General features: G+C 38.5%; 3 protein-coding genes across 4 annotated transcripts; 2 read left to right on the top strand and 1 right to left on the bottom strand.

Moving 5' to 3' along the window:
* The first annotated feature begins 21 nt into the window (after nt 1-21).
* ace2 (angiotensin I converting enzyme 2) lies at nt 22-12,713 on the top strand. Its single transcript, XM_018683673.2, has 18 exons — nt 22-327; nt 421-579; nt 761-854; nt 2,204-2,347; nt 2,694-2,809; nt 3,489-3,594; nt 4,539-4,636; nt 4,836-5,008; nt 6,390-6,616; nt 7,620-7,764; nt 8,011-8,109; nt 8,472-8,594; nt 8,842-9,020; nt 9,863-9,921; nt 10,072-10,169; nt 10,280-10,396; nt 11,414-11,608; nt 11,699-12,713. The coding sequence occupies exons 1-18, from the start codon at nt 139-141 to the stop codon at nt 11,799-11,801; spliced, it is 2,424 nt and encodes an 807-aa protein (XP_018539189.1). The 5' UTR covers nt 22-138; the 3' UTR covers nt 11,802-12,713.
* On the bottom strand, nt 12,710-17,372 carry il1fma (interleukin-1 family member A). Its single transcript, XM_018683675.2, has 7 exons — nt 17,219-17,372; nt 16,947-17,056; nt 16,255-16,351; nt 15,441-15,798; nt 14,512-14,643; nt 14,152-14,285; nt 12,710-13,297 (listed from the first exon to the last, which is right to left on the bottom strand). The coding sequence occupies exons 1-7, from the start codon at nt 17,228-17,230 to the stop codon at nt 13,076-13,078; spliced, it is 1,065 nt and encodes a 354-aa protein (XP_018539191.1). The 5' UTR covers nt 17,231-17,372; the 3' UTR covers nt 12,710-13,075.
* Nucleotides 17,373-18,248: 876 nt separating this feature from the next.
* zgc:113276 (uncharacterized protein LOC553748 homolog) lies at nt 18,249-22,419 on the top strand. 2 transcript variants are annotated; one of them, XM_018683679.2, is made up of 10 exons: nt 18,249-18,361; nt 18,782-18,995; nt 19,462-19,646; nt 19,749-19,964; nt 20,055-20,472; nt 20,752-20,885; nt 20,992-21,231; nt 21,593-21,754; nt 21,934-22,023; nt 22,103-22,419. In XM_018683679.2, exons 2-10 carry the CDS (start codon nt 18,782-18,784, stop codon nt 22,271-22,273), a joined length of 1,830 nt encoding a protein of 609 aa, XP_018539195.2. In that variant the 5' UTR covers nt 18,249-18,361; the 3' UTR covers nt 22,274-22,419. The 2 variants fall into 2 exon arrangements, with proteins under 2 accessions (XP_018539195.2, XP_018539193.1); XM_018683677.2 differs by having other exon boundaries at nt 19,453-19,646.
* Nucleotides 22,420-22,652: the final 233 nt, after the last annotated feature.

The following is a 22,652-nucleotide window of genomic DNA, read 5'->3' as shown; positions in this document are numbered from 1 at the left end:
TCAGATACACCCTCAGTTATGACTCTACTGTCCAAAGGCCAAGGCAGCACAGAAGGTTATTGAAACTGTATAACAGAGTACAGTGTCCCTCCTTCTCAAAGTCAGTTTGTGTGTTTGGATGGAGCTGAAGCAGCCAAGATGTCTGTTAGGATTCTTGTAACATTGCTGGTTGTGTCCTGCGCTGTCTTTGCCCAGTCTGACATAGAGAACCAGGCGAGGGAGTTTCTGCAGAGGTTCGACAAGGAGGCCACTGAGCGTATGTACCAGTACTCTCTGGCATCATGGGCCTACAACACCAACATCACAAAGGAGAACTCTGACAAACTGGTACGTTGCCCCAAAATATTGATTGATTGATGTAGTTACTTAGGAGTTGGAATGATTTACATAATATGACGTGTCTGTTTTTATTCTATGCAGTCAGAACAGGGGCAAATTTGGGGCAATTTCTACACCAAGATGTCAGAAGAGTCCCAGAAATACCCCATTGGGCAGATCAAGGATCAAGAAATCAAATTACAGCTCATCTCCCTTCAAGACAAAGGCTCTGGTGTTCTATCCCAGGATAAGGCTGCACATGTAAGACAACTGCTTCATGTTCGATGTCATTGTGTTTGGATACGTCTCAAAACACAAAACAGGAGTTTCATCTTCTGGACTATTTACTACAGTACTTTTTAGTTAACTCTTATCAGTTAATTTGCTATTCACATTAACGTAAACGTGTTATCCTTGTGTTCTCATTTCACTTCACTCACAGCTAAGTAAGGTCATGAGCGAGATGAGCACAATCTACAGCACAGCCACAGTGTGTCTGATGGACGACCCCTTTAACTGCCAGACTTTGGAGCCAGGTACATTCGGTTAATAAGGATCAGTTATGGCAACGTGGCCCCCTGCTACTGTCAGCCAAAGTTAGATAAAGCAGTTTATAATTAACATAGCCACTGAGAAAAGGAAAATTGCTTTTATCAACATTTTTTAACAAAGATTTTCCATTGTTGGTTGATCCATTGTGAGGATTATGTTACTATAATGTTTAGTTCTTTAATTTTAAACTTTGACAAAAACAGGTTTGAATACAGAATCAAAGCTGTTTCAAGCAGTGGAAAGCCACATTTATTTGAGTATTTTTATTTTATGCTATATTACACTTCTACTCTAATATATTTCTGCACTCTAATACATTTTAGAGTGAAATATTGTACTTTTCACCCCATTACTTTTACCTGACAGCTGTAGTTACCTCTCAGATTAATATTTTACATCACAAAGCAATGTGATGACCTTATAAAATTCAATGTATTGTTAAAGATTAATCCAGTTGAACCACAAGTCTTTTGGCTTGTGACCTCTCACAAGAAATCAGTGTCTGGTTAGAGAACCATTATATTTCAGATGTCTGAGTTGTGAGCAGCTCTACTTATTTCCTTCTTAAACTTTTCAGATGGTTTCATTTAAATAACTCAAGCTCAAAACCCAAAGGGGTAAAATTAACAATACAGAAAAGTCCAAAAAACAAACATAGATCTGTGTGGCAGAACTTTGTTTTTTCTTCATCTCACAACCCCTCAGATTTATCTTCTAACCCTTGGAGGGGGCCCGACCCCAAGGTTGGGAACCACTGAACTAAACTACCAGACTATATGTAAAATAGTAAACTGGCTTCACCTTCACCAGCTACAACAGTAAAATGATGGTTACCTCAAAGTTAACAATGTAATAATTTCATCATAACTTATCAAACACAGGTCATTTTTCTGGTACTTGATTCTTGAAATACATTTTCTGAGAACATATTTACCTCAGAATGTCTTTAAATGACTTTTACTTGTAACAGAGTATTTTGAGAATGTTACATAGGTATTTTTACACACCTCTAACATACAGTGGTGGAAGACGTACCTTTTACTTATGTATAAGTAGCAATTCTACAATGTAAATAAATGTATCTCACCAGAATAGAATTTTAATGTTAATCATTTTAACAACTTTATGTACTGCTGAGTAATTAAATCTATAACAATGCAGTACAGGTACTTCATAATTGTACTTAAGAACAGTACTTGTGTAAAAATGCTTCCACCACTGCTGTCGTACTTGTTTTAGTGTAGATGTTCTCCTTGCAGGGTTTGTTTCACAGAGTTGAATGAAAAGACAAACATTTATCTGAGATTGATATACTGTCACTGATTGTTTACAGGCCTGGAGCATGTAATGTCCAACAGCCGAAACTACTCTGAGCGTCTGCATGTGTGGGAGGGCTGGAGGAAAGAGGTGGGGAAGAGGATGAGGCCTCTGTACGAAGATTATGTGGATCTGAAGAATGAAGCTGCCATACTAAATGGTGATACATTCAACAGAAGAATATTCCACTTGACACAGTAACATTGTAGAGTATTATTGTGAGGATGTATGATATTTTCTTCAGGGAAGCTACAGTATGGTGGATGTTCTCAGCTTTGGTACTTTTGTTTATTGTGGATAGAAACTTAATGTTGCTGTAGAAAAACACAACCCTTCAATATAATCCAGTGGAAATACCTGTTGAAACCATAGAGATATAACCATATATATCTGTATAGGAAAAAAAATACAGAAAACAATTATGTAAACAAAATTTTGTCTGTCTCACACTTTCTTTTTCTCTTGATCTGTTTCTCTCTGACACACACACACACACACACATTCAGGTTTTGAAGACTATGGGGCTTATTGGAGATATAACTATGAGACCATTGATGAGGACGTTCAGTACAAATATACCAGAAATCAGCTGATGCAAGATGTCCGTTCAATATACAAAGAGGTATGTAATGGATGTTTACATTTGAGAAATTAAAGGAATGTAAAATTCCCAATATTGACTTTCCTTAAATATTTTCAACAAAGAAATTTTACCGCTAAAACCTGTGGGGAAAAAAATGAAATCAGTGATCACCAAATGTTCATTAACTGCCAGGACTCATTATGATTTTTGGAGAGAAAATAATAAAGACAGAAAAGAAACACATTTATTTACAATCAGAAGTTTTAACTGTTAATACCAGGTTCAGACTAACGTGGTTAATGAGAACTTACATTACTCCATGTAAGTTAGTTCAATCCAAACATCCCAGACCAGTGCTTTAAACATGAAGAAGATAAAGGGACACAATATTGTTGTTTATGGGACTGTCCTGTTACCAAAGATTTTTGAAAGAAAGTTACTTTATATTTCTCATATTGATATTGATTTTCCTTTGTGATCCAAGTTATTCTTACTTTGTGTATTTACGACTGTATGTAACTTTTTTTTTGAGAAGTTATCTGCATGCCAAATATCAGTTTCTGTGTGTTGGAGACATCCACTAAAACTATCTCTTAGTCATTGGTTAAAAGGACTGTCAAGTTCACTATTGATTTAAAAAAATAAAAAAATAATATAGGTTCAAAACAGAATAAATACAATGGTTAACAAAAAACAATTATTTGTTGTTTTTTCACAGATCCTGCCATTATACCAGGATCTGCATGCCTATGTGAGAGCCAGGCTTATGGAGGTCTACCCAGGACATATTGATTCACAAGGACCTCTTCCAGCCCACCTGCTGGGTATGTTGAGGATTTTGTTCAGAACTGAAAATTAGTTCATCATTTTTTGTTGTTGTTGTTGAGTTTGGGGCAGAATTTCATCATTGTCAAAAAGGAAATGATGAGCTTCATCACCATTAAAGATTGATGATTCAAGAAAGTTTTACTGTCACATATACAGAACAACAATTACACTCTATGATTATCATCCACAGAATACAAATAACTTGTCTAAAAGAGGAAGTCAGAAAAGCAGGACAAAGACAGAAGACATCACATTTTGCACTCATGCCTTGTCTGACTTTATGTAGGTTTTGTCTCTTTGTCCATGCTCAGTTACCTGTTGTGTTTAGTCTTGCATCAAGAAAAAAATGTTTAAAAAAAGGCAGAATTACACAAAAAGACCATACCATAGCACAGGTGTGCAAAAGTAGACTAACATCATGAATAATATCACAAAATGATGTTACTGTGCTTTAAAACCCTGCATTTGAGAAATACTTATCTTAATTTCACATAATGAAAAATACATCTTTAGAGCAGAAAGATCCAGTTGTTCATACAAGTTTTAAGATTAAGTCCAGAACTGAAGTATGTCTCCCTCTGTTGTACAGGTCTCATCATCACCACTTGGATCTAGGGGAATGAAAAATCAGAGCAAAATCTTATGAAATGAGCTTTAAATATGTGTATTAAAGCTGTAAATTGTTTATATTTTAAAGATTTGATACATAATTCTGACCTTCAGGGAAATGTTTATTAGTGATTTGGTTGTTTGGTACAGATAAACACTTTATAAAGGAAGAAATACAACAGATGTAATATAATGCTCATTTAGCTGAAACTAATTGGTCCTTTGTTTGATTTTCAAATCCAAATGTGTTAACTCCTCCAAAACACCTCTGAAAGAATTACAACTACATACATCTTACTAATATCCACTACCGTTTGTGTCGATTGTTCAGGTGACATGTGGGGAAGATTCTGGACCAACCTGTACCCTCTGTCTGTCCCCTACCCTGAAAAACCAGATATTGATGTCAGCAAAACTATGGTGGAGAAGGTACGGTACAAGTCAGTTGATTCTGTTTGTACATCAAATGTTATCAGACACAAAAAAATACATGAGACATTTAAAACATGTTTTGGAATATTGTGCATGCAGTGTTAAATCAGTTAAACAAAAAGGACATTAAAATCCCTTGTTGGAACTGAAATCAATGAGATGACCACATGTTAAAATTAAATTACTTAAATTCCAGGGTTGGAATGAACTTCGGCTTTTTAAAGAAGCAGAGACGTTCTTCATGTCTGTGGGCCTGTATGAGATGTTTGAAAACTTCTGGAATAACTCCATGTTGGTGAAACCTGACGATGGACGCAAGGTGGTCTGTCACCCTACAGCCTGGGACATGGGAAACAGAGAGGACTTCAGGTATGACAGTTTTTTTTATAGACTTTATTGAATGCAAAGACGTATATGAAGTACAAACTTGAGAACTTAAGAATAATACAGTTTTCACAGCCATCTTAGTAGTGCAAGATTAAATGATCTCTGAGCACAGTTCACATTTTTCATATATGGTTTTTATTGGCAAATTTGCATTTGTTAATATGAAACTGACATAATTATTAGACTGATGCTTGATTTTCATCGTTACCATTATGAGTTAAAAACCCAAACCTAAGCCATTTATCATTACATAATTTCATTAATAACTTTTTTTTAAAACTATGGATAAATTCACAGACTTACACATATTCACACCTGCATACATATGCAGCTGTGCTGAAACGAGCAAAAGAACAAAATCAAACTATATTAATTGCTCTTCAAAAAACTTACCATTGGCAGCTTCTCCCTGACAACCTCTTACATTTGCAAGGTTTTCCCAACCATTAAAAGTTTCAGGTGCTGCACCCAAGCCAAAAAAATGTTAAATCATTGTGAAGAGCATCAAAACTGACTAAAGGATATTTCTCAGATCTTTTGGTTGAAGTTGTTCCTCAGTGGACATCTTTAGCAAGTTTTATCTTAAAGCTTTTTGGATGTTGGTTATTGATTATCTGCTCTGCTCTTCCACAACTCTCTACACAGATCTGGTAATAATAATGCTGCTAAAATGTAATATTTTTAATCACAAAGCACTTTTCCCCTCCAAATCAACCACCAAATAATTGAGCCAAAGTCTTTTGCAAACTTAGGGAAAATGTTCCATTTGTGACACTTGACTTAAACACAAACACCTCTTTTTATATTTTAGATATGATCTCTGTTTGAGATGATTTATATGACTTTTTGTGCAGTGCTGAGAAGAGTAATCTAATTGTCGATCAGCACATGAGAGCCATAAATATGAACTTGCTATAACAATGGTATTGGTTAATCTCTCTGAGTCGTCATTTCCTGCTGATAACGATAACCAAAGTCTTAATGTTGTTAAATATTAATCTATACAATTGCCCCTGCACTAACTGTCTTGAGGTTTGAGTGTCAATAGCAACAAAGTTTGTCCAAATGTAAAATATAACTCTTTCCAAAAGTCAGGTTTTACAGCTCCTTGAGCATCAGTTTGGGTCAAAATTACTGAATATAACTCATTCTCCATGAAACTGTGTTACCCCACCTGCTTCCTTAGTCAAGTCCTTAATCGATTTTATTGAACTTGGGCTTCACTTTTTGTGATATGACTCATCAGAAACATGTCATTGCGCAGACTGTTTTATTGGTACAATGTATCTGATATGGTATCATGTCATGTCTGCATGACACAGTATAACTGCTGACATCAACACTTCTCCTGTGATGTCTTCAGAATCAAAATGTGCACCAAGGTCAACATGGACGACTTCCTCACAGTGCACCATGAGATGGGTCACAACCAGTACCAGATGGCTTATCGCAACCAGTCCTACCTCCTGAGGGATGGAGCCAACGAGGGTTTCCACGAGGCTGTCGGAGAAATCATGTCCCTTTCTGCTGCAACACCCAACCACCTGAAGAGCCTGGGCCTCCTGCCTGCTGACTTTATCTATGATAATGGTACTATTGATGCATGTGGATAACACTGACAATTATGACAATTATCAAACCAAAGAAATATTGGTTCTCTAAAACATTAAGGGTGGTTCCAGACTAGAAAGCCAGGCCTGGATCCAAGAACACTTAATGTGTAATTAATGTAAACACTGTGTAGCTATGTCCACTTGAAAAGGTGGTCTCATGAATGGAATGTAGTGTGCTCCTCTTCTTCTTTGTGTTTATCAGCAGATTGCAAACCAACTGGGTACATACCGCCATCCACTCGAGAAACACATATGTCAACCCACAGAGATTAATCATTCCCTTCAACTGTATGGAGCATTTTAGCATCTTTCAGCTCATTGTTTTGGAATATTGGACTGTTGGATTCATGTATGCTAAAGTTGCTTCACATCTGCTGGATGCGTAAATAACTAAATGCCTGATGTTCGTTAGTAACTGAGTTCACCTTATTGACTTCTCAAGTGGCTAAAGCATCAGTTCTTGCAGGTTAAACTTTGGAGAAAGCCAACTTTGTTTTATAGCTTTAAAACTCATGGAAATCACCAAACTGGAGGTACAATATGAATTGACACTGGCAAACAAATATGAGGATCTAAACAAACTAGAGTAGGTATGAGTAATGTGTTCTGAGGTTACTGCCCTCAAATGGCATGCAGGATAAAAATAGCCATCAGGACTACCTGAATACACCACATCACACCCGCATTCACCTGTTTACTTCAGTGAAACCAGACAATCAAGCTTAACATGACCTTGGGCCCTCTGCTAAATGTTACACAAACTGTCATTTACTCAGAGGTTCTGACGTAGGTGTTATGAATAACATCACTAATGATTCACTGAAATGTCCCAAAAAATATTACTCTGTAGAAATGTTTCAACATCCCTCATAGAGTTCAGAGATTAACTCTTAAATTGAAGTTTATACCAGAAACACACAACCTCCTGACCTTTTCACTCCCTACATCATAAGTTTTTCTGTGTGTTTTTTGTCTCACAGAAACAGAGATTAACTTCCTGCTGAAACAGGCACTCACCATCGTGGCCACACTGCCCTTCACCTACATGCTGGAGGAATGGAGGTGGCAGGTGTTTGCAGGGACCATCTCCAAGGAGGAATGGATGCAGCGGTGGTGGGAGATGAAGTAAGCAGGACCTATATACGTTATCTGTAAATAATCCAGTTATTTTATGCAGTCTGTGGAATTATATAAAACACTTGTTGACATCTAATATCACTGAAATCAAATATGGTTATGGTGTGAAAAGTGGACATGCTGCAGGTAAATATAATGGTGTTTTATGTTGCATAACCTCTGCGACTGCTTCACTGCAGGGCTGTGGTTACAGCATCAGCCTGTAACCGTGTTGACTCTGTTTTGTCACAACAGGAGGGAGTTGGTAGGGGTGGTGGAGCCGGTGCCAAGAGATGAGACTTACTGTGACCCACCTGCTCTGTTCCATGTGTCTGGAGACTATTCTTTCATCAGGTAACACTCCCACCGTAAAGCTGCACTTAAATTCTGTGTCTGTCTCTATTAAATACATTATCAGAGAGCATAGGTGGAAAAAACAAAGAAAATGTTTTTTCTTTGGTGCAGATATCTTTCTTATCATTTCTAAAATCCTTAATGTTTCAAAACAGAGCATTTTTAAAACTTTTTTGCTACTCTTTTACGAACTCCTGCACTTATTTATTATGTGTATATATATATGTATATATGCAGTCTCAGGTCAAAATATAGACTAAAAATCTTATTAGTACAGTATTGAAAACAATTGCTCCAGTTCTACCATCAGACATCACCCATGTGTATGTGTGTGTATGTTTTGCCACTGATTGTGAATACAGGTACTTCACAAGAACCATCTACCAGTTCCAGTTCCAAAAAGCGCTCTGTGATGCGGCCGGTCACACAGATGCCTTGTCTAAATGCGACATCACTGGTTCTACCACAGCGGGAGCCAAGCTGAGGTACAAACAATTTCATGTTTCTTTTTAAAGTCTTCTTAAGTGATTTGGTTATCCATGTGATAGGCCTGTACATTTTCTATTTGAATAGTCCATGTACCCATTGAAATCAACAGAGAAATAATGTCAATCTCATTTCTTTTTGACTGAAACACATTATATTACACTGTGGTACACAGATATAAATGCAAGATTCTCAGCTTATTATATCATTATCATCATGATCAGCAATATCAGTGTTTTCTTCCAGGGATATGTTAGAGCTGGGAAGGTCCCAGTCGTGGACAAAGGCCCTGCAAACGATATCCGGCGACGTTAGGATGGATGCCCGCCCCCTGTTGGACTATTTCCAAAAACTTCATGACTGGCTGAAGGCAGAGAACAAGAAACACAATAGAACTGTAGGCTGGAAGACAGCAGTAGATCCATGTGAGTACAAAAGGTTATTACCGCTAAATTAGTTTAATCCATACAAAAACAAAAATGTCAAACGTGGTTTTACAGGGGGACGGGGTGGGGTGGGTTTGGGAGGCGGCTGGTTTATGGGGTTATGTGCTGGACTATTTCTCACCCAGTAATTTGTTCTCACCATGAAGTTGCAGAGCACGTTTTGCTTTTACAGCTTTTTTTGGTTTTAACAAAGTAGACAAGTTTTAGGTGCTGGTAGAGGAATTTTGGTACCTTTAGTTGGAGCTAGGCTGGCTGTTTCCCCCTGATTTACAGTCATTGTAAATGGGGGGAACAGCTAAGCTAACCATCTCATGGCTGGAGATTTATATAAACAGACAGATGTGAGAGTGGAATTGATCCTCTTATCTAACTCTTGGCAAAAACTGAACAAGCATATTTCCCAAAATGTTGCACTCTTCCTTTAAACTCCCCCTCTGTCCTGCTTTGATTCCTTCACAGCAAATTCATCTGGAATTACTGTATTTATGCTGCCATATCGTGTTTATGTCATGTTTAAACCCAAACCAAACACGGCTAATTGAACACTTTCTGATAGATCTGAAAAGCTGCTCCTGAAGCTTATAATCTGTGTGAGTGGACAAACAACTCTCTTGCCATTATATAATAACTGTGGCTACAAATACTTGATGGTACTTCTAGTAACTGCCACTGAAGTTAAAAAAAAGTCCCAGAGAACATTTTTAAGGAAGTAGAAAAAATACAGACTTAAGTCACTGGTGTTTTCAGGTCAAATATTTACATGATCAAGTCCTACTAATTTATTAAAGTGAGTTGATGAATAAATGTCGATTTATTCACAGATTCACAGTATGCCATTAAAGTGAGACTAAGTCTGAAGGCTGCCATGGGTGATAATGCTGTGAGTATTATTAATCATAATTAGAGGTGTTATTACTGTATAATTACAATACCTGACTATACATGAAATTAAAATAATTTTGCAGCTTCGAACTGACCTACTGTGTGTTTGATATTATGGCAACTCTTAATGAACTAAAATGTGTTTCAGTATTCCTGGAATGCCAATGAGCTGTACCTGTTCAAGGCCAATATTGCGTACGCTCTGAGGCAGTACTACAGCCAGAGGAACCAGGCCCTTCTCTTCACGTCAGTATCAACTCCATCAACCCAGGACTAAAACTATGAATATACTTTGTGTTTTGTTTTCTGCTTGCTGCAACATTTGTTTTACAGCTTTTCTTTGCTTGCATGCGCAGATCAGAAAACGTCCTCACCTACAAGGAGACTCCCAGAATCTCCTTCTACATGGTGGTCACCAACCCTGCAAGTCCCTCCAACTATATCCCAAAGAGTGATGTGGAGGCTGCCATCCGGTGAGGGACAAGTTTCATTCAACACACAAATACATTTGATTACATTCATTAGGTCTTGTGGTAGTTCTGTTTCGGGTATAAGTCAGCACTGTCTAAGAAAATGTGGAACATCGCCCTTGGTAGAGTCATCTGCAGAATATGGTTTTTAACTTGTCCAACACCCAGCTCATTCACCTGATTTGACACCCACAGACTACTACCTCTTCCCAAAGATGAAGACGGAAGTCAGTGGTCACCATTTTGACTGTGATGATGATGTCACAAAAGTTCATCACTTCAAATTTTGTGCATAATCACTTCAACAGCTGAACTGCACGTCCATGTAATTAGAGCTGTGTAATTCCTCTCTTTCCACCTTAAGCTACAAACTTGTGGATGGATGGATGATTTATAGTCACATTAGCTCTAATGATAGAGCTTTGGTCCATATCTCATATCCCGTATCTCAACTATAATGAATTGCCATAATATTTTTGTTCAAACCTTCATGGTGCCCAGAGGTTGAATCCTAATGACTTCGAACATCCCCTGACTTCTCCTTTAGAGCCACCGGCAAGTCTTCACTTATCCAGGAAAATATCTCAGCATCTGCTGGATGGAGTGAATGAAAATAATTTTAATTTTGTCCCTTCCCCAATACGTTCCTATCAGCTTAAGCTGTATGTATAATTTAGTGCTAATTAGCAAGTGTTAGCATGCTAACATGATAAACTCAAATGGTAAACATGGTGAATATGGCAAGCATTATGACTGCTGAACTGCAGCATGTTAACATTGTCATTGTGAACATGTTAGCATGCTGATGTTAGCATTTACCTCAAAGCACTGCTGTGCCTAAGTACAGCCTCACAGAATTGTTAGTGTGGGCTCAGTCAGGCTTTTACATATTTCAACAAGGATTTGAGTGAGTGAAATTGCTTCCTGCTATAATTCATATAATCGTCTCTGTGTGACCTTTCCCTGAAGACATTTAATAGGTGTGAGCAATAATAAACCCCCGTTTGATATTGATCCCAGGTTATCCCGCGGCCGAATCAACGATGCCTTCCAGTTGGATGACAGGACACTGGAGTTTGTGGGTATCCCAGCAACACTGGCCCCTCCTGTGGAGCAGCCAGTGGAGGTTTGGCTGGTGGTGTTTGGGGTGGTCATGGGAGTCGTGGTGCTAATGGGCATCTACCTCATCGTGTCTGGCGTCAGAGAGCGCAAGAAGTGAGTTTGGTCTTGAGACTCATTTCTGGCATGCTGGACCAATTACATGCATGATTGTGAGACATGCTGTGTTTCTTTGTGTGTTTGTAGGAAATCTGCAAAGACAGGCATGGAGAATCCCTATGATACGACCATTGATGGACAATCTAACAAAGCCTTTGAGGATGGTGATGATGAACAGACTGGATTCTGAGTCAGTGAGGAACAGAGGGAAGGTGTCCTCAACGGTAGGCTCATTGTCACTGTCCAAGTATGAGAAAGCGAAAGCTCTTGGCTTTTTAAAGCCTTTCCCTCTTTCACCGGCACTTCAGGATCTCTCATCAAACACCAACATAACTAAATATGTATATTTGTAAAAGTTTTAGTTTGTCTCTCGCTTTGACCCTCACCGTAATTGTATAGTGAATATCCCTGTAAAAAAAAACAGTTAATTGTATTTTACTTACTAATATTAGACTTAGTAAATAGTAATTTGTGAAAATGTGATTCTATTAGATTCAAACTTTATTTCCAGTATAAATCCTTCCAGACAGTGTTTTCCTGTGTTGCTTTCAAATTGTGTTTTGTGATTTGTAGAACATTACATTACACATTTTTGATACTATTTAATAGCTTTTACTTCTTTTAAAATATCAAATTCAGTGATGTTGTAATGTATACCTGGTGGATAGGTGTATAAGAAAATGAAATCCAGCAGAACAAAGTATAGAGTTACATGTTTCCAGTACTAATCTTACTGAATATGTATGCCTTGTGTGTATTACTGAAACATTGCATTTTCAAACATGGTGCCAACAGTGTGTATGGATTCAGCACTTTCAGTTATTGTGAAAGACACAAAAAACCACAATTATTATTATAGTATGTGCATGTACATTTTGGATGGTAATATATCAAGAATACATTTATATGTGTTGACATTATATGATCAAAGTCTTAAATTATAATGTCCAGTAAGTTTGAAATGTGTTATCAAAATCATTCTCCAAATATCATCTGTTTGCAGTATGTATGATCAGTACATAATATAACCAGTCAGTCAGAACTCAACATGTCATAATAGTATACATTAGAAAGCATTAAATAAATAAAACTATCACATCAACTTTTTTATATTTATTTTGAGTATATATATTTGAAATGAATGAATTTGAATGAAAGTTACATACTCATAATATTAGTGCTTGTATCAAAAGGGTCACTAAACAACACAACTGAAAAACCAAAAAAGACATCATAAGTCTAAACCACACACAAACAAAAAAGTAGTTGTATGATACATATCTACTTACTTCTGCAATAGCAGAATTTGACACAGTGACTTTTTTGTTTTGTTACTGGACCAGGTGGCTCAAACAAAAGAGCTCCTCATGTTTTTCTTCAGTTAAAATCACCTTCAAGAGAATTTTGAATGTTAAACTGACTTGACTGAGAACTGTGAAAACAACTGAAGACAACAGCTCTCCATCACTTCTGAATTATAAAAAGGAACGAGTGTTCCTCTGAACCTCCGTCCAGAGTTTCCATCGTCACCGCTGACTCTGTGTTGAGTATTTGGATGAACCACCCACGATGCAGCGCTGACTCAAACTTCAAATGATTAGACCGGTCAGAATCCATGTAGAAGACGAAGGAGAGGGCGCTCGGATCAGTCCTTGAGATCTTCTTTAGCCTGTGCTTTTCGCAGGTCTACAGAGACAGAAGTGTGGATTGCTTTGCTTTTTAGTATCAGGATTTCAAATTGGCAATTTGTTGAACTCAATTAACAAAACATTTTCACCTCATTCATTTTAACTATCTATAACATACATCCATTTAACATCACTTTACTCTTATTTTCCTGATACAGTAGTAGGGCTGGATGTTGGTTATTTGATCAGTCACACTGAAATATCTCAACAACTGTTTGAATGCCATAAATATTTAAACAAATTTAATCCTATTTCAAAATTCTCTCCTCTTCAGAATTAAATTTGTCTTTTTTACAACCATATTCAATTTGGGTAAATTTGTCTACATGCGTGAAGTTACAGTAGACCGTGTTTAATTTCTATGTGAAATACACAAACCTCACTATTATTGTTAATTGTCATTATTATTAGTAGTAGTATGTGACTTGGCCTATCATATATACGTATATGTTACAAGCACTAGCATTTGCTTTTCTTGCATTATAACAAGTGCTCTTGTTAAAATAAGTATGCGGTACATTTGTTGGGACTATTTCTAGGTGGATTAATACACATTTGGTGCGTGAGTATTTATAGCAGTAGGATGGTGTATATAAGATTGACTCAAAATAGTTTACAGTATTCATGTTCAATATGTAATATATAATGGTGCAACATGTCACCCAGTACAACAGTGCCAGTGTGACATCCTGCCTCTTTAAGAAAAACAGCTTTAACTGGAAATTGGTTGAGATGCAGAAGCGAGATAACGTACTGAAAACTTCAGTTTGTTTCCTCCGTACTGTAAGACAGGTTAATGCTCATTATATATCTAACTATGACTGCATGAACTCACTCAGTAATTGTTATTACCTCCACATTTAGGAGCACCGTCCCTCCATCCTTGCAGCACCTGAGGAAGCAGTTGGAGCCTGTGAAGTTTAGGACCACTGGCATCCCTTTGAAGTCCAGATTAGTTGCTCTGTAGTAGTAGATGGTCATCTTCTCTGAACACACACACACACACACAGGTACACAAAGTTCAAAAAGGAATTTCACTGATCAATTCCCTCCAGTAGACTTAATCGTCATTTTTTGTGGGATATTCAACTGTGAATTTCACATAACAATGGATGAAGAAAGCATCTGAAATTAAACTCATCTGTGATTACTGTAAATTATTCAGGTGATTATTTTGTACCATGTTGCTGTGTGCTGTAACAAGTGACACACCTGGATTTGGTGAAGCATAGATGGTCCTCTCTGAACAGAGACCTCTGAGGTATCGGTGAGTGGCCACATGTTCGATTGAAACATTTACCTTTTCATGCTTGTCTTTTCTGAAACTGCCACTTCCCCTTGGAACTGAAAGCACACAGGGAACAATCACACAGAGGGCATGTGGTTTATAATTCAAATCCCCTTTATATGGAAAAAAAGAACAAGGGTTGATGATAAGTTTTAACACTGTCGTGTCATTTAGCTACTGGTGATAGTGCTTCTGCAGTCCTCAAATAAAACGCAGTACTTTGTCAGGCATGGACTTACTCATCTTAGCTCTGAAACCCGTCATCTGGTTGAGTGTGGGTTGGCAACACTGCTTGCTCGTACTCGGACTAACGTTAACATTAGCTCTGGCATCTGTGCTCGCTGCTACATGTTTAGCATTGAGGTGATACTGGAGACTTGAATTGCTTCTGTGATGTGCAAATTCTTTGTTGCATAATTAAGTTACTTTCTTATCTACGCTTCCATCTGACAGTTTTTTTTTCTGTTTCATTCCATTTCCAGTGGAGTTTAAATGTCTGGGGTTTTTGTCTGGTTGGTTGGTTAGCATTTTTTTCAGCTTATATTAAAATGTTACATGCTTAGCTGATACCTCAGTATTAACAAAGGATTTTGACGGACTTTTACTTGTAAAGGAGTAATTGTATATTGTTGTGGTACTTTTACTGTGGTAAAATGTTTGAATACTACTACCTTATCTTCTTTCTGATAAATGTGATTATTTTTTAAACCCTTTAGTTCTTATTTTCTGAGATTCACTGACATTGAACACCGCATGTCTCCATCTTGATAAAGGTTGCTGGACTGTGTAAACACCAGGAGCTACGATACGAAGAATTCCAGGACTTTACTGTTCTGACTAGACTAAAACTTACCCAGTGTCACTGTGCTGGATTCTGCCACCATGACAACATCGTCAAAGCTGCACCCTATCCCATGACATCCCTCACAGGGACTCTCGGTGTCGCAGCCTCTCCCTCTCACCACGGAGATGGTGGTCCTCTTCATGGCAACGACAAGCAGACCGTCCGCGTTCTCCTCATTTCCAGCCTGACAAACATCCTCCACTATGTCCCCATCCCCCTCTCCTTCTCCCACTTCATTCTCATCCTCCCTCTTCATCTCCATGCTGAAACTGAGAATCATGGATTCCTTGGAGACGGGATATAAAGTGTCCTCATCCACAGAGGGTTGCTCATTGCGGTCTTTCATCCTGCTTGCCTTGTGCACTTTCTGAAGAGACAAGAAGGGGAGGAGAGTTCACAGAAACAGACATGAGGTCAGACCCTGAGTCTGACACCTGTGGTATTGTGGTCTGTGCTGGCCTATTTCCAATGCAATTCATTTTAATCTGATACAAAACAGACTTATCTGTCAGCTTTTAGTATAATTTAAACATCAAAAACTGAGGTCAACTTAATATTACAGCCAAAAGGGAAAAACAGTGCTAACAACTTTGTTATTTAAGAATAGTAATGGTAGAACAGTCTCCATCTCACTGCATAATGTACAATACAAATTAAATGATATACAAACATAAATTTGGAATGTAGAGGAAAATACAATATCAAAAACTGAGTCACTTAATTTACAAGTTTTGCATACATAACAGTAAGTTCTGGAGATATTGTGATTTGTTATTTAAGACTGAGAGTCTTAAATAGAAATTGAGGAAGTTTGTGAACTCACCAGCATTGGATTCCCCTCAGCTAACATTTTTGCCAGCTCCTCAGGTGTGAAATCCTGCACATCCATATTGTTTATCTGCACCAGCTCGTCTCCTCTCCTGCCAGTGTTTGGGATTGTGGAATGATAAATGATATAAATGAAATATCAAAATAGCTGAATTTTCTGTCAGTCAAAAAATCATTTAATATACTAATCCCTTCAGGTCTCTGAATTATTATTAATTATAATTATAATTATTATTATAATTATAATTATTATTATTAACATCATAATTCACACATTCCCCCCCCATCATAACGTCTTAGTAGTGCAGGCACTGACTTTGAAGTTAAGAATCAAAACATTTTTATTGTTTATGTGTCATAATTGACTGTGATGAGTTTTTATAAACTCTAATTTTCAAGATTCCATACCATTTTTTTATGTCCTGTGTCTTGTTTTTTGTGATTGTTATTTGCTAATAGATTTATTTGACATGTATTTTGACCCTGTATGGGTGAGCAGCTTGTGGTATGAGATTTTAAAGTACTGTTGTGACAGTACGACACAGGAAACTGTGGTTGCTGAGAGACCAGATATGTTTTCTACAAATGCTTAAAAGAAAAAAATGTCTTTGTTAGTCACTGAGAAAACTTGCATTTGCAGCAAAAACAAAACATCTGATAAACAGTGTACCAATATCTGACTTGTACCTGGCAAACATTTTTTCTCCAGTCGTGTTTTTGTACTTCACCACATTTTCCACTGCATACTGGTGTTTTCCTTCGTGGACATGGTGGACTATAAACACTCCTCCTTTGACCTGACATTTGGAAGTAAATGAACAAACTCTCTCTGAACAAGCAACATCAGCCAACATAGACAATCATATCTTTTAAAGTGTATGTCACATATACACAAGTATCTCAGTGTATCTCACATATACACACAGTGTTCAGCATTATAGACAGATTTTATCACCCACCTTCAGATCCATGGTGCCCGAAGTGTTCGCTGCTAGTAAGACTGAGCCAGACACCAGTGAGAGTGGCAGTCTTTTAATGTCCTTAGAGTGTTTGCGCTTCTGCTTTGCATGAATAGAAGGGGAAGTAGGAATGAAGGGCCACTGACAGAGCTGTGGAGGGGAAACTGATGTCAGAAGAGGAAGTAAATGGAGATTAGTAAATCTTCAATAAAAAGGGGATACAGTGTATGCTTTTGTTAGAAAACAGAACTTATAACAAATATGGAAGAACATGCAACATGAGAAATCTTCTCACTTCCTCTGTGTGAGTGGAAAGTGGAGATTAAACAATATACGTTTATACCATGTGTGGTCTACAATTACCCTCTAACCAGAAACGGAAGAGATAATTAATGTTTGTTAGTTTGGTAGTTTCACGTGTCAGAGTGAAATCATTAATGGTATTCTATTAAAAGTGGCTTGTTTGGCTTGTTCCTCCAAACCCCTTGTACAGATATGTGTAAAAAAAAAATTGCTATTTTAAGCCTGAAGGTACACGCTTCACTTTGTACGTTTTACCCCATACAGTTCCCTTGTAAACAAAAACACAAACAGTGTTATGTTTACATTCATTGTATCTCATCAAAACACATATTCTTAAGGCCTGACAAACATGTTGAGTACATTTCATTCCTCATATGAGAAATGCAAGGGTGTGTGTGCCACTAGACACAGTCACTTCCGGTTGTTGAGTGTAAGACTCTTCCTATAACTGAGTGTTATTTAAAATTCTTTCTAGTAGCTGTTTTTGTTATCATAACAACATCTTGATTGTACAGTCTTGGTCAGCTGTTTCCTTATATTATTTTTATTTTATTTTATATACTCATAGTCCAGCATTGGTGTAACACCTTTACTGTTTTGATACTGAGACAAGTTGTGTTACTAAATTTATACACACACACACACACACACTAAAGCTATTTCCAGCTTTCCCCGTCGAGCCAGTGAAGTCCAGCTAAATCTGTAGCCGTTGAGGTGGATTGAGTTACACGAAAGGCACACGCCACTGTCGCAAAAACTTCACCGTGCCAGAGCTGAGATACAAACCACGTTTCCACCATCTCAGGCGCCGGCATAAGTTGACAATCCAAACTCAACCAGGTGAGATTCTGCATGACACGTGTGTCTGACTGCTGAGAAAAGCTTTCATCAGTGTAGCAGCTGAAGATGTTGAGTAACGTTTGAAAAAAGCTTTCACATATAGTCAATGCTGTGAAAACACACTGTTCAACCTGTCAGAGGACGTTTGGACACATTGTCTTGTTTGAAATTGAAATCTCTACTAGTTTTTATAAACCTCAGTCGACTCTTTAGCTTTAGCCATATAAGATATATATATAATTTATAGAAAATGTTATAAAACTAAAATCATTGTAAACCTCACTTCAAACCACCATTCAGTCAGTTACAGTTTAAGGAACTAACTTGGTTACAAAACAGGCTTTGAAAGCACCTTCCCACTTATTCACCTTAACTGTATTGTGTGTGTGTGTGTGTGTGTTGTCATTGTACATGTTTCAGATGGTGATATTGGATGTGTTAATAATAGGGGGTGGCCCTCATGCCTTGACCCTGGCCAGCTTGCTGTCCAGTCCTGACCCTGACCCACACTCAAACCCTGGACACGACTCATCCCTCTCCCCCACCTGCTCAGACCCTCTGAGCTCTCAGCCAAACCTAGGAACACCCAACAACAGATGTTCCAGTGGCAAGAAGAAGAGGAGGGCAGCAGCGGGTACAGTATGCTTGATTTATAATAATAATAATAATAGCTTAGATTTATATAGCACCTTTAAAGAAACCCGTAGACACTTGCTAAAGCATAATATAGATCTAGATATTAATGTAGTATCTCAAAATTTGGCTTAGCTAATATTCCAATTCACAGCTCTGCTTTCCAAACATTTTATGTTGTTGATTTGATATGACAATACTGACACGTATGTGTTTTTTAATGTATATGTATATGTATATGTATATGTATATATATATATATGTTATGATAATCAGTCTGAACTGGAACATTTAGTTTCACTTCTGTGGGTAGTGATTCGGAGGTCTGGAACCAGGTTGCCTCAGTTTACTTACAAAATAAAACATTTACCACTTGTACATTTTTAAATTCATGTGACATACTATAATCTAAAAGACTTTTGCTTCCTACGTGGCCTTATAATTCAGTTTGTGGTTAGTCTCTGTAGGAATGACACTAGAGGAGAAACCAGCAAAGTCAACAATACCAGAGAGGGTTGTCTGCCCCCTGCTGAGTCTCAGAGTAGTAGATTCCTACGGAGAGTGGGCCGCACTGTGGGAGAGCCAGTTCACGGCTCTGAACATCCCTCACCTGCGCTCGCACACACTGGTGCACACAGACCCTTTCAACAAGGTATAAACACAAACAACTTCCCCCTGAGGTAGAAACGAGGAAGGTGCTTTTACAGTATGAATATAAATAAGCGTGTGTGTGTGCATATGTTTTCTTGGACAGAAAGCACTGCAGGAGTTTGTTTTAAAGTGTGATCGTTCAGCGGAGCTTCACAGTCTTCCAGACCAGGTTTATATTCTGGACGAAAATGCATTTTTCAATGATACGCGACTCGGCAAGAAGGAGAGGAGACGACTAAACGTCACCTCAACGCTTAAGAAGAGTTTGTCTTTCAGTCTGCCAGGAACCAAACTGAGTGTGGATTTTTTTAAAGATCAGGTTGGACATTATCCTTTAAGCAGCATGAGAACCAGAATCTGAATGTAGCTATTTCCTGAGTTGTTTGACTTGATGTATCTAAACATGCAGGTGGAGAGATACACCTTGGACAAAGTGCTGGTAAAGGGAACAGTGGAGCACATCATCCCTGTCATTGAGCACAAGGAAGAGATGGACGAAGAGAGTGACTGTATGAAAGTGCAGGAAACAGATGATGAGGACATGAGGGCAACTGAAAGGAAGGGTGATGGGGCAAGGAAGAGGGTGAAGTATTTTCAAGTCCAACTTCAAGAAGGCAGCATCCTAAAAGCTCACCGGGTCATTATGGCAACAGGACCAACCCGTGCCCAGATGGCAAACATCCCTTCGTGGGTGAGAAGCATTGGAGAGAGCTACCCAGAGGAGCGTTTGCAGCACACAGTGCACCTCATGCACCATCTGCCAAATTCTAAGCACGGACTCAGAGAAACAGATTGTCAGAGGCAGAGAGAAACTTTTCCCACACAAGGTAAATCTGATTTCTTCTGAGGGTTACGTAACATCACAATAGCACAGAAAAACAAACAGTGTTTTAGTATTTGTCCAGGAGCTGTAAGGATAATTGCTACTGCTAATAAAAACATTACATACTTTGTTACCTTGGCACATTTACCAGAATTTTCAGAATATTGCATAATACTTTGCTTTCGCCCGAGGTTCACTTCTGAAGACTGAAGTGGCTGTTTGATCCCCGATCCTGACTGTAACACTTTCCTTTTACAAGCACTGTATGCCTATGTGTGTCTAGAATTGTGTGTAGTATGTGAGACAGGGCAGAGAGTTATGGTAGTTGGTGGAGGTCTGACCAGCGCTCATGTCGTCTCAATTGCCCTGCAGCAAGGTGCCAGCCATGTGACATGGGTCATGAGGAAGCACCTCCAGGTCTAGTGACAGTGTGAAACTGCATGTAGACCAACCATAAAGAATTGCTGCAGATATACCTGCCTGCCTCCACCACACAAATCAATCTTTACTGTATGTTCTACAGTTAAAACAGTTTGACGTGGGTGATGTGGAGAGCCTGGTGGGTCGTTACTCCCACGTGGAGCACGGCATCAAGATGGATGGCCAAGCCTATCTACGGCAGTTCTATAATGAACGGAGTCTTCACAAACGCCTGGCTATGATTCGCCAGGCAAGGAAAGGAGGAGCTGTCACTCCAGAGGCCTACATCCACCTGCAGCCATTCATACTGAATGGACAGGTGGATGTGAAGACATACTGTCAGGTAATGGTGCATGTGCCCCACCAGATGAGATGTTATGAGGTTAGATGAGATTAAATGGGGTGCGTGAGATGAGGTGAGGTTAGGTCAGATAAGGTAAAATGAGATTAGGTGAGGTCATTAAAGATGAGACAAGATCAGGTGACAGGAGATGAAATAGGAGGAAGTCAGATTAGTTGAGGTAAACTGAAGTGATATGAATTTAAGTGAGATTAGGTCAAATGAGATGGTTTGAGATAAAGTGACATAATATCAGATGAGATTTGACTGAGCTGAGATCATACAAGGTAAAGTGGGAGGAAGTCAGACGAGATGAGGCGAGATTAAGTAAGGTACAATAATGTGAGGTCATCCAACTGTCCAGGTGAGTGAGGCTAGCTGGTGCTACAGGAGCCAGGCCTGGAGTCTTTCCCTCAGCACTGGGGACCACTGGACTGGAGATATGATCTGGCTCGCCACTGGCTGCAAGCTAGATGTGAAACAGGATCCTTTGCTCTCTGAGGTGATGAAGGAATTCCCAGTTCAGGTAGGTTAAACAGAAAAATGTTATGTATGTATAGAAGTGTGGACAGGGGAACAAAAGAAATGTTTGGTTGGTTTAAAGTTACAACAGCATAATCATTTTTCAAACTGACCTATGTGCTCTTCTTTGAAGATGTAAGACTAATAGATTCATAAAATATGCCCGGCTTGTCCCCCCTGAAGGTGATAGATGGTTGGCCGTGCATATCAGAAAGCTTACAGTGGGCAGAAGGATGCCCACTCTATCTGATGGGGCAGTACACTGCTCTTCAGGTAGGTCTTCTATACAGTGTTTTGGGATGCAAAATCTGCATTGTTATGTCACTGAGTCCTTTTCTTCCCTCACACACAGGTTGGACCTCATGCAGTAAACCTGGCTGGTGGACAGGCTGCCAGCTTGCGAATTGCCAAGGACATTGTGCGCCGTCAGAAACAGGACAGTGGAGAAGCGTCTGAACGAAGTGGGGAGAAATCTAAAACTGAAGAATATATTCAACAGATGCAAGGCCTGTTATGGCTTTAACTTTACCATTTAGCCTGAGGAACAGGTGTGTGAGTGTTCCTGATTATCCTCGTCAAATGGGACTATATGACCTCAGTTTAATGCTGTGAAACTGACTTTTTTGGAGGAAGTGTAACAAGAGTTCTGTTTTAAATAAACACATATTCATCCTCAAAGGCCCAGACAATATTTTTGCACATTATTTACAGGTACAGTCATTCAATTATAATGACATGGATGGAAAATCTGTATTTTGTGTGTTCCTCTCCTGCTCTCCTGATCTTTCTGACATCAGTGTTAAAAACATATCTGATGTAAGCAAATGTTTCATAGCATTAAAAATGGATATATATAGGATATATATCTCTTAATCTGAATCAAGAATCTGGGAATAAAGGGG

The sequence above is a fragment of the Lates calcarifer genome, linkage group LG2 (genome assembly GCF_001640805.2).
Source record: "Lates calcarifer isolate ASB-BC8 linkage group LG2, TLL_Latcal_v3, whole genome shotgun sequence".
Taxonomy (NCBI): Eukaryota; Metazoa; Chordata; class Actinopteri; family Centropomidae; genus Lates; species Lates calcarifer.
The sequence above is the reverse complement of the archived record's forward strand: the minus strand, read 5'-3'. Positions and strand labels throughout refer to the sequence as shown.